The sequence below is a fragment of the Coenobita brevimanus genome, chromosome 71 (assembly GCF_032717465.1).
Source record: "Coenobita brevimanus isolate Jiangsu-jjx chromosome 71, ASM3271746v2, whole genome shotgun sequence".
Lineage (NCBI taxonomy): Eukaryota > Metazoa > Arthropoda > Malacostraca > Decapoda > Coenobitidae > Coenobita > Coenobita brevimanus.
The window spans coordinates 47,541,052-47,561,098 of record NC_137024.1 but is presented as its reverse complement, the minus strand read 5'-3'; the positions used below and the strand labels follow the sequence as shown (position 1 = coordinate 47,561,098).

The 20,047-nt window shown below is 40.1% G+C and overlaps 1 protein-coding gene across 1 annotated transcript in view; it reads right to left on the bottom strand.

Moving 5' to 3' along the window:
* LOC145406772 (protein O-mannosyl-transferase TMTC1-like) overlaps positions 1-20,047 on the bottom strand; it is a 328,915-nt gene that overhangs the window by 133,025 nt on the left and 175,843 nt on the right. The window contains exon 7 of the mRNA XM_080277869.1: positions 12,009-12,195. Within this exon, the coding sequence (XP_080133995.1) occupies positions 12,009-12,195 (187 nt within the window). The remainder of the gene's footprint in view (positions 1-12,008; positions 12,196-20,047) is intronic.

Sequence of the window (20,047 nt, the reverse complement as noted above, 5' to 3'; positions counted from 1 at the left end):
GAAGGAAAGAATGACAGAAGAGGGAGTGTAAAGTCACCCGTAGGCAGAAGGAAGAGGAAAGAAGGAAGAAAGTAAAGACAGAAGAGGAAGGAAGGAAGAGAGGAAAGGGCAGTTACCCGAGAGCAGCACTACATCGAGTGATTGGATGGTGAGCACCTCCACCTACCACTGATATAGATTTGTACGTGCATTATGTAGATTTTTAGATTATATTCCTGCAGAGGTTACATACTGGACTTCGAATGGTGTTTATTAGAGTAAAATCAATCCCACATGATAGCATATGGCCTTCCTTGACTAAAGCTCAAAATACAGTCATTATATACTAATGTGATTCATAGGAAGTACAGGGACACTGAAATATAATACAAAATTAGTTTCTTCATTACCAGATCTAAGCTGGCTGGGCAGTATTACTGCTTGTAGTGCCGCCACTCCCTACACTGCCAGGCGCACACACACACACACACACACACACACACACACACACACACACACACACACACACACACACACACACACACACACACACACACACACACACACACACACATCTCCATCAGGAAGAAGTAACTCCGAAACACGACGAAATAATTCAACAAATCAGCCCTAATAATAACATCCCCTGCTGGCGATTTCTGGAAACAAATCACGATATTCCGTTCTTCTGCATTATCATAGTTACATGCGAATTTTGGTGTTTTATCTTTTCTGTTCTGTGGGGAATACTCAAAGCTGCTTAGAGTGTAATACCACGTCCCTCCTCGATACTACTTATTTTCTTTTCTGGGGATTTTCTTGTAGGTTTGGCGGATGACTGTATTAGGTGCTTTTTCTTTCTGTAGGTTGTTGAGTTGGAGGCTTCAATTTTTGATGGTGTTAGGAGTACCCAGACAGGGGTGGGGAAGAGAGAGACAGTGGTGGGGATGAAGGAGCAGAGGGAATAGGAGAGGGATGGTGAGAAGAAGGAGGACAGGGGGGAGGGAAGGCGGGGAGTGAGGGAGAGGATGACAGAAAGGGGCAGACAGAGAGAAAAGTAGACGTTAAAGTAGATGGGAGACACAGGGTAAGGTGACAGAATGGGAAGAAGAAGGAGAGGGAGAAAAAGAAGAGGAGGGGAAACGAAAGAAAGGGAGAGGGAGAAAAAGCATAACAAGAAGAAAGACAGGGAGAAACAGTGGTTGCAGAAGGAGGACGAGAGAGGGAGGGAGAAGGTAAAGGGGAAAGTGAAGTGAAAAGGAAATGAAAAAAGGAGACGAGGAGGTGAGAGAATAAATATAGAAAGCGAGAGGATGAGAAGAGAGAAGGAGGGGAAAGAATGAGGGTGGGAGAGGGGTAAGGGGACGGACAGGATGAGGAGAGTAAGAGAAAGAAGAACGGGGAGAGGAAAGAAAGAGTAGGAGGAGGAGGAAGAGGGGGAAGAAGCAGCAACAAAAACGAGTATGAAAAAGACAGAAAGATCACAAAAGCCAAGTGTAGCACCCTCGCAATACGACCTCAAAGTCCCCAGCCAACAATCTTTTCCAATACCTGTCTGGCGTTTTCTGCAAGGTCCTCTAAAATACACCCTCGGGGAGAAAGTCTGGAGTGAGCAAAGTGCCAGTCGCGGGCTATTAAAGTCATTATGTCCAACCAGTGGCATACGATTGTGACTGGAGAGAAACAACCTTCAGTGTTGGTTGAAATTGTGGGTGACGCTTTTTTAGTCCTTTTTTATTTTTTATTAATTGAATAAAAATAATAATTATTATTATTGATATTATTACATTATTATTATTATTATTATTATTATTATTATTATTAGTAGTAGTAGTAGTAGTAGTAGTAGTACTAGTACTCGTAGCAGCAGCAGTAGTGTTTTGAAGAGATGTTTGTTTCGGAGCTTACTTATGCACGAACTGGATATGGCAGATCACATGAAAATGACTACTGAGGTGATTGAGAAGTTAACTAGAGGCCCCTTCAAGGAGAGAATCACACCAGCCGCGAACCGATACATATCTAGCGCGGCTCGGAATATGACCTTCACCTTGATCTACTTTCACCAATTTCGAACTCTTAGGAGATTTTCATCCTTACTACATACCTGTAACATTTTGTGATGATATCTTGAGCGGTTGCGAAGTTATCCTGGTAACAGACACACAAACCTTGATTTACTTTCGCCAATTTCGAAATCGTGATCGATTTTTCCCCTACTACACACCTGTAAAATTTTGTGATGATATCTTGAGCGGTTGCGAAGTTATCGTGCTAACAGACACACAGACAGACAGACAAACTAAAAACAATACCAGTTTCGCTATCGCGGCTGATAAAAAATACCTCACCCTGTCTTTGGATCTTATTATTTGCACTGTATTTTTTCATACTTCGATGATCGACTTAAAGTAACTGTGATTATGTTGACTGAAAAAAGAGGAATATGACATCTTCTATAGGGTACACTATAAAGGAGATCTATAGGTGACAGGGAGAGGCAGGCAGTAACAGACTTGAGTTTTATCATTTATTTAAAACAATACTTTTGCGTTAAGTCCTTCAGCCAGCGGGGTGTAATTTTAATTTCAACTCTTTCTCTCATCTGACGATAGTATAAAGCTTAGAATAGACTTCTCAAACAGAAGGATTTGAAAAAAAAAAAAACACGAATAATGTCCTCTACCAGGGGTTCTTATAAGCTGAGTGATATTTTCTGGTAGCAGCAGGAACAAAATTCTGTACGTCATGGTTCTGCGGAGTGAACGATTAAAAAAAAAGAACTTGATTGTAAAAGGCAAGGATGATAGTAAAATTTGTGAGATAAATATAAGAAGTACAGTAGTAATGGCATAATCTCATATTTTCGTTTCAAGGTCTGTTTTCACCAAGGCAAAATTTTACCTCTTCAGCTAGTGAGCATAATTTGCAGTGTACTCCTCCTACCTAACTGAGAGTATTTGCAGCTTTTAGGGAGCCCATTAATAGTGATGGACTCAGTAAAAGCTAAATCTACTACCCTTCAGCCCAGAGTAACTCCTAAACTGAATATAACCTAAAACAAAAAAAAATCAGGAAGTAAAAAAAAAAAAATGCAACATTCGTGAAAATTTTTGTGGTCAGTTATGGAGCACATGTGATTATTAAGTATAGTCAGCCTGCATCACACGTTACAGAAAGCAGTCAGCAACGGTACTGGAAAACTAAACATACTCATCTTACTGCCTTGCCTCAGTAAAAGAAAGTGGAGCTTGCATTCCACTCAGTGGTTTAGTAAATAAGAATACGATCAAGAGTTTCAGATTAACTGGCCCAGAATTAGAAGTCTGACGGCATGCTAGTGCGCGTCAGTAAGAACATTGAGAGAGAGAGAGAGAGAGAGAGAGAGAGAGAGAGAGAGAGAGAGAGAGAGAGAGAGAGAGAGAGAGAGATAGCATTTTCTTTAGGAAACGTAAAGAAAAAACTAACCCCCCTCCCCCGGAAATGTAATATCTACCTATGGCTGAAGGGTTAAGTCCTGCAATTATATCTCTGTTGATAGTAATTACGCATCATCACGATCATCATCATCATCATCATAATCCATTCCATACAGCGGGTCTTCTTTATTGTCAGGTATATGTTCCAAAACAGCACATCCACTTTCATACAACTGACCTTTTAAGTTGGAAATGGGTAAATCAGCTTTACAGATATCACATGAACTTTAAATTGCAGCATTTTTCTAAGTTGTTGTTCACTTAGCCGCTTAAAAAAAAAAAAAACACATATAAAGAATCAACTTATAGCGAGACGGTATTATATATCTAGTACTCGTAGAGTGGATTGACAAGAGGAGCAACAGTAACAGAATAACAGACAGAGGATCAGGACAAACAAAAGATACGCCACCGAAAATAGATTGCATATCCATTCTTTGAGCGAGGACTTTTGAAATTTAGAATGTTGAACAAATCAATATTAGTCTTTTTTACCTCGCCCGGACGGAGTCCGACGAGATATTGTTTTTTGGTCGAGTTTGCTTGTTTCGTTGTTTGTTAGCAACATTACGGAAACGTGAAACTGTCAGGATATGTGGACGCTGGTCCCCAAAGAACGTGATTAAATTTTGGAGGTAATCGAGTGACCCTGAATGGTCAGAATCAAGGTCACGGATTTTCAGAGGGCTATTACTTGAAAAAGATTGAAGATATTTACTATTATGAACATACAGGAACTCATAATATGGGCCTTCATTTGGCATCAAGACCTTTGACCTTGAATAACCTTGAAAGGTCAAACTAAAGGTCACGGATATTCAGGGGGCCATAACTCGAAACTGGTTGAAGATAGAGATATTTACTATTATCAGTATATAGGAAATCCCATATGGGTTTTTAATTGGTATCTTGACCTTTGACCATAAGTGACCTTGAAAGATCAGACTCAAGGTCACGGATGTTCAGGGGGCTATAACTCGAAAGGCGTTGAAGATAAAGATATTTACTATTACCAAGATATGCGAAGTCTCATATGGGCTTTCATTTCGCAGCGTAACTTTTGACCTTGAGTGACCTTGAAAGATCAATCGCAAGATCACGGATTTTCAGAGGGCGTAACTTGAAAACATTTGCGCCATTACCTTAGACTTTAATTGTGCACTGACACTAATTGGCAGAAACAAGTCAGTATTTAACAGTAATAAAATAACTGCTGTCGGGCAAGGTTTGTTGTGCCTGGCACCACTTTTTTTTTTTTTTTTTTAATGGACATTCAATGTAATTTTTCATCTTCAGGATTCTCTTTCTCTTCCTGATATCAAAGCTTATCCACTCCAGTTGTAGCAGTGGGAAGAGTATGATGATGATGATGATGATAATGATGACGATGATTAGTATGATGGTAGAGAAAGCGGGATTACGATGATGGCGATGGTGATTATGATGATGATGTTGGTGATGATTGTGGTATGATGATGATGATGATGATGAGAATGAAGTTTGTGATGATGATGATGATGATGATGGTGTATATTGAGTATGCAAGAGTAATCGAGAATATAAAATGGAAATAATAAGAGGAGAATTATTTAGCCCTGACACTTCTTGATTCTCTTCGAAAGTTTTAAATCCACGAAGACAGGTACTGAATTATGTATGATTTACCTGCTTGAAAAGGAATATTCCAATATGAAGTTTTATCAGATTTGCTTGTCAGAAATGTCAGATAGTCTAAAATAAAACATGTGGCTAAAATAGAGAACTGAATATTAGTTCCGGTATGGAGATGTCATTTATTGGTAAAATTCTGCTTCCTCTAGGCTTTATTATTATTATTATTATTATTATTATTATTATTATCATCATCATCATCATCATCATCATCATCATCATCATCATTGTTACTACTACTACTACTATTATTACTACTACTACTACTGCTACTACTAGTAATAATAATAATAATAATAATAATAATTATTATTATTATTAATATTATTATTATTATTAATGCAACTACAACTACTTCAACTATCATTGTTATTATTCGTATTAGTGTTGGTATTAGTATAATAATTGAAGATTTTAATACTGAAGGGATTAACGGACCCTGATTTCAATACCCTTAGTAAGAGAGGTTCTTCATTAGCCAAATAAAATAATGTCCGACTGCTGGAATATTATAATTGAAGTCACCGTACTGAAGGGGTTATGTGCTGTAGGCGGAGTTGTGACGTTAGGTAGGGGAATTTAAGGTCTTTTAAAGGGATGTTTATTAGGTTATATGTTAATTGTTTTTAGTGTCCATCCATGATTTTAACAGATATACAGACAGACAGATGGATAGATAGACAGACAGACTGATAGACAATAGACCAAGGAAGTAGGTAGAGAGGTAGACAGAAAGGTTATTAGGTACATTAGATACAGATACAGTTTAACATTAAACACAGAAAAACAGACAGACGGACAGGCGAGCAAACAAGCAAACAGACAGTGGCAGATTGACAGGCATGTAGATAGACAGATAAATTGTTATAGATAGATAGACAAATAGATAGATAGACACAAATAGGTAGACCGACTGACATGTATATAACCAGACATTACTAGACAGACACATCATAAGATAATTGCCCAGACAGACAGACAGATACACACTCAGTTCCTTGACCACAATCTCGAAGTATTGATTTCGGAGACGTTTTATTTCCAAACTTCCATGGCATCTCAGTTATTCGCACCGTCAAACATCAATGCCCCAGACTTTACCTTCATTAGCGATGGTGAGTCTTTTACTGTTTTTCTCGGTCTGGAAAGAGGATGGAGGGACGAAGTGATGAAAGAAAAATGCAACTGATGTGGGAGTCAAAACGAAACATTAAGGCACATACTGCGAAATGGTTTGGGCATATGAAGCGAGATGCAATGTGAGGGACTGATTAATAGTGTGGGTGAGTGGGTGGCTTGAAAGAGAAGTAAAACCTACAGTGAGCCAAAGGGCAAGGCGGGGATGGGCGAATAAGAGAACGATTAAAAGATGTGTATTTGGGGTGGTTGGAAGTACTCATAGGAGGGGGAGAGGAGAGAGGGGAAGAAAAGAGACAGGCGGAGGAGGAGGTGAAGAAGAAAAAGAATGCGAAGAATACGAAGGAAGCAAGACAAAGAGGAGGACGAAAAGAAGAAGAAGAAGACTGAAACGCAAGGTGGGTGGGGGCGAAGAAGAAGAAGAAGAAGGAGACTGAAGGGCAAGGTGGGGGAACCAGTGGAGAGTGACGAAGTGACCAAAAAAGTACATGGGTATGGGGTTGCTGGAAGTAGAGTTAGACTGCCTGACAAGGTGGAGGAGAGAATGAACAGTGAGAGGCTGAAAGAGGATGTGAGTGTCGGGTAGTTGGAAGACGAAGATGTTGGCCAGGAACCAGGCTAAAGGGTGAGAAAGGTGGGCGAAGGTTGTGTGAGGGACTGACTTAAAGAGGGTATGAGTGTTGGTTGGCTGGAAGCAGAGAAGATAGTATAGTGACAAGACTAAGAGATGAAAACGGGAAGAGCATAAAGAGTAACGGACTGACTGAAACAGGGAGTAAATGTGGGAAGGTTGAAAGGACTCGCAAAAAAAGAAAAAGAAGCCCAACAGAAAGAAACCAAGGTAGGGGAGAGAATGGAGAAAGGGTCAGGGACTAGAGGAACTGGAAACCCTCCTAGAAGAAAGATAAAAAACAAACACATGAAGGAAGGTTGGAGCGCAACTGGAGAGTAGGGAGATGGGTAAAATAGTCTGCTAGTGGGCGATGGTTGAAAGACGAAGAGGAGGGTGGCTCAGAACCAGATTAAATTATAAGGTCTAGGAGAGAATAGAGAGTAAGGGATTGACGAAAAAGCCAGACTGAGAGGTAAACGTCGAGGTGAGAATGGAGAATAAGGGACTGACGAAAAGAGGGATGTGAGTGTGGGTTGCCTGAAAAATGAAGAATATCGAATGACAAGGTGAGGGAAAGTCGGGGGAGCTGGCTGAAATAATAGGCGTGTTGGGGAGGGGGATAATGAGTGTGTTGGGGGGAAGGGAGAGGGGGATAGTTGGAAGTACCCGTAGAAGTTGTAAACCAAGAAGTGGACACAAGGAAAACGTGGGGAAGAGAATGGTAAGTGAGGGTATTGACCGAAAAACTATATGGGTGAGAAGAGATTCACTAGAACGGAGGAGGACATGAATAGATGTAATTTTGAAGAAGAGTGCGTTGTTCTGGGAAGAGGGGTATTCATTGAGTAGGGAGAATAATTACGTGGTCGGATATAAAATTCTCTCTCTGTCTCTGTCTGTCTGTCTGTCTCTGTCTCTGTCTGTCTGTCTGTCTGTCTGTCTGTCTGTCTGTCTCTCTCTCTCTCTCTCTGTAAAAGATAAAAACATTCATCAATAAGTAGCAAAGCCGAGGACATGGTTATAGTAAATGAGTCCGTTTTTGTGCATGCATGTATATATATGTATGTTAACAAATATCTTCTTAATTCCTGTTTCGATCTGAATCACAACTGGCATATACACTGTGTGTAGGGATGGGAAAATAGGGCACAATTTAGCTGCAGACCGATCAAAGGTCTACTGTAGGTCACTGTTTAAGGCCAAAGTTGAGGGTGTTGCGCTAACCCCCGATTGCCTGATCCAATCTCGATGTGACTTGGTACATATTTGTGTGTAGGGATGAGAAAAAAGTATTCAGTTATAATGCAGGTCGGTCAGAGGTCAAGGTCAAGGGTAAAAGTCAAGGTTCGGGGGCAGGATCTTTATGCTGTCTAAGTAATGTAGATCTCGTTAACCTCTGTATTCCTCCCAGTCAAAATTGTCACTCTGAGTGTCCTCTGAACATTAATCATCTGACTTGGCATTGAAACTCTCATTAACGCTTAAAGTATTTGAGCAAGTCATTATTGCCTCTGGTCATCAAGCATTCACTACCACATGGAATACCTGAACACTAATTACCATTGTTGGTACAGTGTATGATTGTTCACAAAATAAGTGGTGTGTAAAATGTACCTTTTACTAAACCTTTGCCCCCCCCCCACACACACACATTAATTTGATATCAAAAGACCTCTTTGTTTACATAAAAATGTCATAAACACACTGAGTGAATGGCAGATACGAGAAAGAGTTAAGATGGCTTGGACCATTTTATAAATAGCACCATCTCTTCTGAGTGCCTCTTGTCCTTGTTAAATAATGGATGCAGTCAATCATGCCTCTGCGGTTGAAGTACTGTTTCAAAGAATGCGAAATTTTAGCTGAAGTCCTTTGAAAACAACGAGACTAAGGCAAAAATATATAACAAAAATGAAAAATTAATGCTTTTTGGAAATGACAAATCTTATGGAAAAGTCCTATGAGAAATGCAGAGTAGTGCTCCATATGCACGGCAGAAACATGTCTCAGTACAGACGGGGAACATAAACACAAAATATCAGTCATCATCATCATCGTCATCGTCGTCGTCGTCGTCGTCGTCGTTATCTCGATCCTTTTTCACACCGAAGAAACTGGGCTGATACACAGTAAACAATGTAAAAAAAAATCCCACATAATGATCAGAACTGCAGAATTTTTTTTAGAAAAAAACTTGTCGAAAATAATCATATAAGAATGGAGCAAATGGCGCCTGGAAATTGCAAAAGAATGTCAAACCAGCAGTACAGAAAATTGCAGGAGACGAATTCCAGAAAGATTTCGGAGAAGAACTGGTGAGAATGCCAAACAAGCGTGTTAATGTCAGGAGTAACCGTGGAAAGGAGAGTTTCAGACGGGAAATGCAAAGTAAGAGCAATAGAAAAATATAATGTTAGAATTACAGGAATAGATCAGATAGAAACTGTTAAAAAAAAAAAAAAAGGAAGAGAAACTTAAACAAAGAAACTCAGAATAATTCCAATACTCTACTGTTTTTACTCTAACCTTTGAAAAAAAAATAAAACACATTATTACTCTTGACATCGCCAAGATTTTCGCCCGTGCGAACTCCATCGCACATAGCCCTGTGGCAGAAGAAGAGAATGCTACAGCTCCACATCCTTTCCATAGTGCTTCTTGGTTAGCATCAATATCATGTTTTCATCTGTTGTTACAACTCAGCCTTCATGATGGAGAGATAATAATTTTTTTCCAAGTTAGAGTAAAAGGGTATATCAGTCAAGCTAGCTATCTGTCATCCAATAATTTACCGGGGTTAGGCAAATTAATCCTGATACTCAAGGTGAGACTGGCCATCTCTCATCTCTGAGTGGCATTAATGAAGCACTAATTTCTGTCTACCCCTTGAATGTAACCCCTTCTGGGCTACATCCAATTGGAGTTCTCGATCCCACTAGACCACCGGGCGTCCATTTGGTTATAGCGTTACCATCCAACCAAGTGAATTGTATTGGACTACGAAAAAAAAAAAAAAAAAAAAACTATTTGGCTTGTCACACAGTGTAAAGTCATTTGAAATCAGCACCCCCATGACGTGAGTGGAAAATAAAAGTAAGATGGTAACAAAAACAATGATTAATAAAAATAATAATAGTAATGATAATAATAGTAATAATGATAACAATAAGTAGAAGAAGAAGTGATGATGATAACTAATATTGACAGTCACAACATTTTAAATAATACCCCCCCCCCAAAAAAAAAAAAAAAAAAACAGCGAAAAATTTCGGTATGGCTTAAAACACTGAATTTCAAGGAAATGAGGATAAAAATAAGAAGAAAGAAATAGTGACGTATAAGACATAGACGGACCTAAGCCAGGACATTGAAAGACAGCAAGCACTACAATTTTCAATATTCACACGGCAGAGTATCAAATTTGAGTTTAAGGCAGAATCTGACGCGTTTTGAAGGTCACAATCTCTCTCTCTCTCTCTCTCTCTCTCTCTCTCTCTCAAGTATAAATCTACTTGCCTCTATCTACATACCTGTTAATTTACCGATATCTACTAAGTTGCCCATCAGTGCACTCAAGCAGTAATTAACCGTATCCGTCTGTCTACTTCGGTTATTTTAATCTTTCTGTCTATATCTGCTTAACTGTCTACCTACCCATATCTATTTCTTCGTCTGTACCTGCAACTACTTATACTATGTGACTACCCCTATCCACCTGCATCGGCTTATCCATCAATCATTCCATATCTGTTTAGTCATCAGTCTATTCATATTAACTAATCCATCTACCTATTTCTACCTGTCCATCAATCTGTTCATAACTAACTGTCCTTCAATATACCCATTTCTTCTTATCAATAAATTAGCAATATCTGTCTATCTGTCTGTCTATCTATCTATCTGTCTGTTATCGATCTGTATCTATATCTGTCACTATCTCTATTCTATATCAATCTATCTATCTATCTTTATCAATTTGTCAGTGTCTCGATTTATCTATCTTTTTTTTTTTTTTTTTTTATGCGCGGAAGAAGGAATCAAAGGCCATGAGCCCGCAGTAACAGTTCCCTCCAAGAGAAAAACAAAATACAATAGAGAGCCAAATTCAAGATCCGATCATTTTGAGATGCCTGGACACACTGCGTTTGAAAGACTGGAGATCATAGGCAGCAGGAAATACAGATAGAGGGAGACAGTTCCAGAGCTGACCTGTTGCATAAATGAAAGACTGGGAGTAACGGTTAACTCTTGCATTAGAGAGTTGGACAGAAAAGGGATGAGAGTTTGCTGCCAGACGGGTGCTACGCGCACGTCGTAGAGGTGGAGGAATGCAAGCAGACAGTTCAGAGGAGCAGTGACCATTAAAGTAGCGATAGAAAAGAGATAAAGACGCAACAGTGCGGCGAAGAGACAGAGGTTGAAGGGAGTCAGTAAGAGGAGGAGAGTTAATGAGTACTATATCTGTCTATCTGTCGGTCTGTCAGTCGATTTATCTCATCTATCTGTTTATCTGTCTATGTATTTATCTCTCTATATATGTCTGTCTATCCATTTATCAGTCAATCTATCTATCTATTTAAGTTTATCAGTCTGTCTTCATGTACTGTATATATCCATCAACCTGCTTAGATCTACTTACATATCAACCTACCAATATCTACCTATCTATCATTCCACCTATATTTACTTACGTATCATCCTACCAATGTCTACCTATCTATCATTCTGCCCATATCTACTTACATATCAGCCTACCAATTTCTACCTGTCTGACATTCCACCTTTATCTACAGTACTTATCATTCTACCTGCATCTTCTCCATTTCAGTCTATATGTATTTCCTACCATATAATCATCACTGACCTTCGTAAAACAAGTAGCAGCAATGACAGCTACCTATAATACTTTTTTTCACATTCACAGCCTTTATTCACTAACTTTTCACAATCACCCAACCATTTATTTACCTTCGTGAGACAGCCGTAAGAAAGATGGACAGGGCTTGTAATCTACCAAACCATAAAAATTCTCTTATCTGCTCGCTCGCTCTCTCTCTCTCTCTCTCTCTCTCTCTCTCTCTCATTAGAAAACCATCACTCTGTTCATCTCCCTTCCTCATCACACTTGCCTTCGTTAGACATCCAGCCCTAAACACCAAAGCAAGGGCGGCTAGGAGGACGAGTGAGGCGATGTTCCTTGGGTCAGACGTGGATGTGATTAGCGGGATGGAGCCCACCTGCCAGTCGTGTGAGAGGGTCCAGGGGCATAACAGAAGCCAGGTGTTGACTGCAGGCAGGTACCACAGGGTCAGGGTCCTGCGGGGAGGCGAAGGAGGGAAGAGTTAGTGTGCTGAGCTGAGATAATTATGCAGGTAGACGTGTGTGCTTTTTTGCAATGTTTTTCAGGATGCATAGGTACATATATGTGAACTATTAGTATGCTGGTTAACACACACACACACACACACACACACACACACACACACACACACACACAAGACGTATTACCCACCATGTAAACACAAGCAGTAGACCAATTATATATTCCACAAACAGTCATGCTTACTTAAGCTGCGCAAAACGCAAGTACATAATTGTACATGCTTACCGACACTAATATCCTATGAACAACTCTGCCGCCAAGGAAACTAGACAAAAATACCATTATTTCCAGAACTTTGTCGCTGCTGTACAGCGCTTGAAAAGTTCCCAACTCTCGCTCTCTTTCCTTGCTAACATTTTACGTGACGCGTCGGACCACACGTCAAGCCACTCCAGCAAAGAAATATACACTAAACTCTTGTAACAAATCTCATTACGGTGTGTGTGTGTGTGTGTGTGTGTGTGTGTGTGTGTGTGTGTGTGTGTGTGTGTGTGTGTGTGTGTGTGATAAAGGGGTATTAACCACTTGAATCCGAGGACGTCTTTTACACTTCAATCTGGCCAACCTCGCATTATTGTGATCAGCTTAAATGCAGTGTCTGGGTGTGACGGGATTAATGAAAGCTATAACTGTCGTTCGAAAAATCTTTCTTACGCTGCATAAAAGTATCTGAAACTAGCAAGAATAAAGTAAAAAGTACGCCAATGAAGTTAAACTGAGATTTACAGTTACATTACATATTAAAATTCCATTACTACTTGTTTTATTTATGGACAGTGTTGCAGTTTGGGGGACACAGAGTAAACACGCATTGTAAGTCGTCTTTTGGTATTATTTTATGTTTTGTAAGTCCCGGAGTACATAAAAACTGTCCATTAGTGTCTTCAGCATTTATGATTTATGCGACGCGCCGTAGCTACGCCTCGTCAGTTCCTAGAAAAAATACTAACTTATTCTAGTGATTTTACTGTGTGTGTGTGTGTGTGTGTGTGTATGTGTGTGTGTGTGTGTTCCTTTTCTACCATTAACATCTTAAGGTCGAGGACTTAGTGTTAATTTAAATCTTGCTAGTAACATAGATCGATTAAGTATAGGGCTCTTTGGTAAGGAAAAGTTCATGAAATACTGTTTCTTTCGCCATTCATTTCAAAGAGGCTGTCTTACGGGTGAATAAAATCGTCAGTACATGTTGATAGTAGTAATACAATAAAAATGGCTTCCTGAGGCTGGAAAGAATTGCATGGTAAATTATAGACAGAGAAAAAAATAACATTAAAAAAACTCTAACACCAGGCGATTTTATTCAGTACTGGCCAGATGTCCCCGAGATGTAGAGATAACAGTTTTGCTGCTATCTGTCTGTGATATAAGCGAACTTACCAGTTTCACCTTTTACAGTACCAATTGTATAAAAAGTTGTGATTTCTTGAACACTCAATCAAGTTCCTGTTACATGTAGCTCTTTCAATGTGTTTTTCGTATAAAGTCCACAGGAAGTAGCAGGAATGAACAGGAATGAACAGTACTTTCAGTACTGATTTACTAGTTTCCCCTGTTAATAAAAAATAAAAAAAAAAGTTGTGACGGCTTGAAACACGTGCCTGACTTACAGCATGATAAAGAATGCCTGGATTTTTTTTTTTTTAATGCAAGAAAGAAGGAACCAAAAGTTAAAAGGCCGAAAACTGTTCTCATTAGGAAAAAAAAAAATAGAAAGCCAAATTCAAGATCCGTTCATTTCGAGATGCCTGGACACATTGCGTTTCAAAGACTGGAGGACATAGGCAGTAGAAAATATAGACAGAGGACAGTTCCAAGGTTGATCTGTTGCATATATGAAGGCCTGGGAGTAACGGTTGGCTTTTGAATTAGAGAGTTGGACAGAAAAGGGATGAGGGTTTGCTGCTAGAAGAGTGGCACGCGTCCGCCATAGTGGTGGAGGGATGCAAGGAAACAGTTCAAAGGAGCTATGACCATTGATATAGCGACAGAAAAAAAATAAAGATGCAACATTGCGGCGAAGTGATAGAGATTGGAGCCTGCAAGAGAGGAGTGGGAGTGACTCTTTTCATTAGCAATATCACAGACTTTATTTGAAGATTAGCTGTAAATTTGAGAGCGGTAATATCTGGATCGCGTCCCGGTCCTATTACAAGGACTGCAGTAAATGGAAAAGTTTTGATATTTTGGAACACATCCATGGCTTTTTAATTAGGCTTTCTATACAATGTAGAGCTGTGATATTCAGAGACACATCCTTGACATATAATGAAGATTGCTTTTAAAGTGAAACATGGTAATATTATGGATCACATTACTGATTTTATAATGAAAATTCGCTGTTAAACAGAGATGTGTGATATTTTGAAACAGTTCCCAGATCAAGAGTGAAGGCTATTTATGAAATATTCCTGACTTACGAGTACAACCTTTAAAATTGAGAGCTGCGATATTTTAGATGAGTCTTGTAAATTATAATGAAGACTGCCTGTAAAATATGAAACTCTGATATTGTGGAACATATCCCGGAAGACTGAGTGTTAAATGTAAAGCTGCAGTGTGACGGGAGGGACAGAGTTCTTTATGAGACAAGCCCCCGACAGGTCTCCAACGGCCAGGTGAGCCGCAGGGACCTCACGTGGGACACAAAACTCCATATCCACTCCGGCCGGCAGCACACAATATCGTACGCGATGAAGCCAGTCAGGCCACCTGGGATCTGAACCTGAGCCCGCTGGTCGTGTGGGTAATAACAGTGGGAAGGAAACATACGAAGGAGCTTAACCCCTTGAACCCGGTGACTTACTTTTCCACTTTATTCTTGGTACTGATAGACTGTTTATTCTGCCAAGGAGACTTCAAACTGGAGCCATGTATATCCTTAGTTATTTCATCCACTACAGGTGTGGTCTCCATATTTAATAAAAACATCAGGAAGTAGCTTGAATTATATAAATGTCATCGTAGTGAAGGGGTCTGATCTATACTCATTTAACATTCCTGGCTACACAGAGGCCATCTTTAGAGAGACTGGGTTTGGTGTGGTCCGAACTGTTGGAGAAATGAATAACTGAAATTGTTTCTGTGTGTCTGTCCCACCCATTTTACCTACTTGTTACTGTGAATCAGTTATATTTGTTGATCATACTGTAGAGTCGAGGTTGGAGTAGTCAAGTTTTTGGTTAATGGACTACATCACACCAAAGCTGACAATACACAATCCCCTTACTGAGGAAATAAAGTACAGAAGTAATATATACATGCTGAACCATATGGAGTTCCGTTAGAGTGAAGCTCGTTGCGTGTGCAAATCCTTAAGGAACTGAAATGAAGCATCTTAAGGAGTTTTACTGCAATGAATCACCCTGCTTGTGGAATTTCTTAGGCGTGATGGACTGATCCGGCCGCTCAAAGATCATGTGGGTTAGGTGATGGACTGGGGGAGGTGCTGGTCAAGTGGCAGGTTAGCCCTCACCTGATCACACCAAACTTGGTATTTCATTCTAACTAACATTAGATGATTTTTGTGGCAAAAAGTGAGTCAAAGGAATCTAGGAAGGTTAATAATGTTTCAAATTCATGACTGGGACAATTCTGGTGTTCAATTGCATCTAAGGACAGAGGATTCTGTTCAGCGGAGAGTGAATCATAGAAGCCTGAGAGTGCTTACAAGTGAAGTTGGGACGCTGCTAGTCAAATGGAAGGGTTTTCGTCTAGTGGTCGAAAGAACACAAAATCGATCCCATGACCTGGTAATATGATCACTATGACTCCCTATTAACGCAGACAACACACAATCCCGTACGTGTAAAATTCCATCAAATTATCACTCATCCTCTGAGCTCTGGCTTGGTGGTCATGTTGCGAGGTGGAGGACATGCTAGTCAGGTACAATCCTTTTGCCATAACATGGCCTATATTTTCGTCTTTCTGCAGCTTAATTTACCCAACAGTTCAGGTGAAGAACTATTTTCACTTGTGTGTTTTTCCTATGCATTACTGCCAGTCTTTCAAACGCAGTGTGCCCAGGTGTCTCGAAATGAAATGATCTTGAATTTGCCTGTTTTTTTTTTTTTCCTTTTTTTTTTTAGGGAACAATCTTGCAGGCTTCTAGCCTTTAATTCCTTCTTCCATGCATATGTACCCGGTGTGTGTGTGTATATATATATATATATATATATATATATATATATATATCATAATGTCATATACCCATTTCATGTGGCCTCAAAATAATTATAAAATTGGCCAAAATGCAAAATTTTCTCGGGGGGGAGGGGGGCTTACAGAACTCCCCTAACCCCCCAGCTGTACGGGATCGCTGCGCTCGCCAGAGTCATGGGCTTCACGGTTAAAAAGATAAAAAAAAAAGGCCCCCCTTTTTCAACTTTCTGTGTACGCCACTGTATATATATATATATATATATATATCTTACACAAACAGCTGATGAGATGAGATGAGATTATATATATATATATATATATATATATATAGTACTTCATGTGTTCCGTGCAACATAAGGAGCTCCATATACATCAAGGAAATTATTGGACAATACACTTCACAACCAGATACGAGCATGTACTGTGCAAAGATAACTAAAACCATATGGATTATTCAGCAATCCATCATACCAAGTTGACTGAATACAGTTTTTGCTGAGTGTCCCATAAGTTGACTCGTTGTCTGACTGATTGACAAAGCTTGTATATGAAAGCGAGAGGTTTAGAGAAGGGGAAAGACAAGTAGAGAGATTCGAGGAAGTTGGCTGTCCTGCGTAAAGAGTAGCGAAGCGGGGAATTGGAAGGTTGTAGTGTTTGGGAGGCAAAGTGTGTGTGTGTGTGTGTGTGTGTGTGTGTGTGTGTGTGTGTGTGTGTGTGTGTGTGTGTGTGTCCTCAGAAGAACACCTCCATATATAGTCTTTTTTCTATATTCACCTGCAGTTCACCTACATCTTGTCGTATTTTGTTTATTTCATGTATAAAACGTTTAGTACCCAGATTGTACCCTGGTAGCCACGGACCCATTATTCCTCAAGTCAGACATCTCCAAGTATCCTTCAAGTGGCATCCCTCCCATTCCCCGCTCCCTCCACCTTGCCGCTCGTAGTCCCTCTAAACTGATATATACCATTCTCTTTACCCTCGTCCCCATCCTCCTCCTCCACCTCCCCTCCTTCAGCCGTCGTTCTCACACACACACACACACACACACACACACACACACACACACACACACACACACACACACACACACACACACACACACACACACACACACACACACACACACACACACACACACACACACACACACACACACACACACACACACACACACACACACACACACACACACACACACACTGAACTAAGACAGGGAGTGTAAATGTTGCGAACGTGATAGCAGCATGAAATATACTAAAAGCTAATGACATAGATAACTGATGTATCTGAGTGTGAGCCTCGAGCTTGCTGCAGCTCCTGGGTTCCGATCATTGTGGTGGACAACCATACCTTGTGGTCATTGTCTAACGCTGCATCATGAAATGGGTAATTTCCTCATAATGACCCCCAGGCATTTCTGCTCCAACATAACAGTGACCCATAGCACTGAACCATTGCCCATATAAACCACTCCATCTTTTCCCTGCCACTCTATCATCATTAACCTTTATCTTCCATTTTTCACTCTCCCTTCACTCCATATGGCCAGATCTCTTTAAAGCACTGTATAGTATACAATTTACTATCCATCTCTCAATCACACTTCGCTCTTCTGTATACTTGCTCCAAAAAGTAGCAGTGCACACTTCACACGAGACAATCTGACGCCACAGGCGATGGCTATTGCGAAATGACCTATGATTTTCACTCCACATTGACCGATGAATTCCACCCCACATTGATAACCTGCTTTCATGAGGGCGCGTTATATCGCGTGCTTCTGCAACTGGCTATTCAGTATTATCATTATAATGATTAAATTTCTCCCTTATCACTGAGGAACATCAAAAGCTATTTTGATAATTTTGGATATCACTGGAGCTCTCTTGCTCGATACTTTTTGGACCAGTGTATTCCTCCAGACCTCCTCAAAGTTGCCTACTCTCCTCTTCCATCTCCCACCCTCCGTTCTCTCCATATAACCAGACAACTACAAAGTACTTACCCAGTCCATCTTCAGTCATCATTTCGCTCTGCATGGCTAAACCACCTCACAGTCGCCTATCCTTCTCTTCTATCTCACACACTCTGTTCGCTCCACATAATCACACCATTTCAAAATAACCGCCTAGTCTGTCACTCACCATTCCTTCCACATTTTCAGACCATTTCGAAGTCCACTTCTAGTCTATCCTCCAACTTTAACTCCAAGTTCATTTCATCTGTCAGAACCACCTCCAAGTACTCTTCTAGCCCATGTCTCACTCTCCGTTCACTCCACTTGTCCATACCATTTCAAAGCATCCTTCTCTCGCATTTCTGCCATCTCACACTTTCCGTTAACTCCATTTCTTTGACCACCTCGGTGCACCTTCCTCTTCTATCTGTAACTCTCCGTTCGCTCCACCTAGCCAAGCTGTTTCAGAGTATCCTCCAACTCCATCACACTCTCCGTTCAACCTTCCTCTACAAACCACTTCAAAGAACCTCCCTTCCTATTCCATCTGTTACTCTCCGTTTCTTCCACCTGCCAAAACCACTTCAAAGTACCCACCACGTCTATTATTTACTCTCCGTTCGTTCCACATGGCCACTCCTCTTCAAAGTCGCCTGCCCCTCTTTTCCACCACACAGTCTTTATTGCTCCACATGACCAAAGCACTTCAAAGCGCTTTTCTTTGTATATGTCACTGGTTGCGCTTATACTGCTTTTCCCAGGCGTTGTATGATACATCTTTTACGTAATTCATGGAACGTAATTCATGTTACGGGACGTACAGCTCCAGTATTCTGTCTGAGCTAACGTCAGACGATCTCATGCAGCTGAGAGTGAGTCAGAGAAGCATGAGAATGTAAATGCCATCATCATTGGCCCTCTTATCACCCGGACAGTTTTAATATTCTGTTACCCACTAACGCCAGGCGATTTTAGTCAGCTGAAAGTGGGTCTTTGAGTAGTTATGTAGTGTAACTAATTCAGAATGATGAGATCTTTCTTGCTTTCATCTTGCTTCCATCAGATGATTTTACTCTTCTGTAGGAGACCCCAAATGCTGGAGGGAGTGGAAACAAATCACTGTTAATCCCTGCAGTATCATGATATCATTCCTTGTACTCTCGTTGTTTTTGCCAGCCGATTATATTCAGCAAATCATAAACTTCTAACACTGCGGAAGTTGGCAATGTCCATTGACTTTCTCCATATGATGACCTTTCTCTTACCTATTTTTGTTATCACCAGACAGTTTAATTTCAGCTTCGGCGTTACCTCTCTTAGTGAAGGAGTGTAACATAATCATATCTTCAGAACAACATCTAGTTATAGGTACAAACAATTGCTCAGAAAATATATATTATGGCTAAAGCATAATCTCCACTTACGAATGTCATAACTACAAAATAGCACAAGGCTAATAATATATCATAGCTGTACAGTAATGCTCAGTTACGAATATGTTAGAGGCAAAAAGTAAGTTTTAGTTACAGCGTTAAGATAGTAATACTTAAAGTAAAATTCATCATGAATTAATACATAGTTAAAGATAATACTTAAATATAAATCATAGCCATTAAACAATGCCTAGTTAAAAGTATACAAAATTTTCAGAATAATGCCCT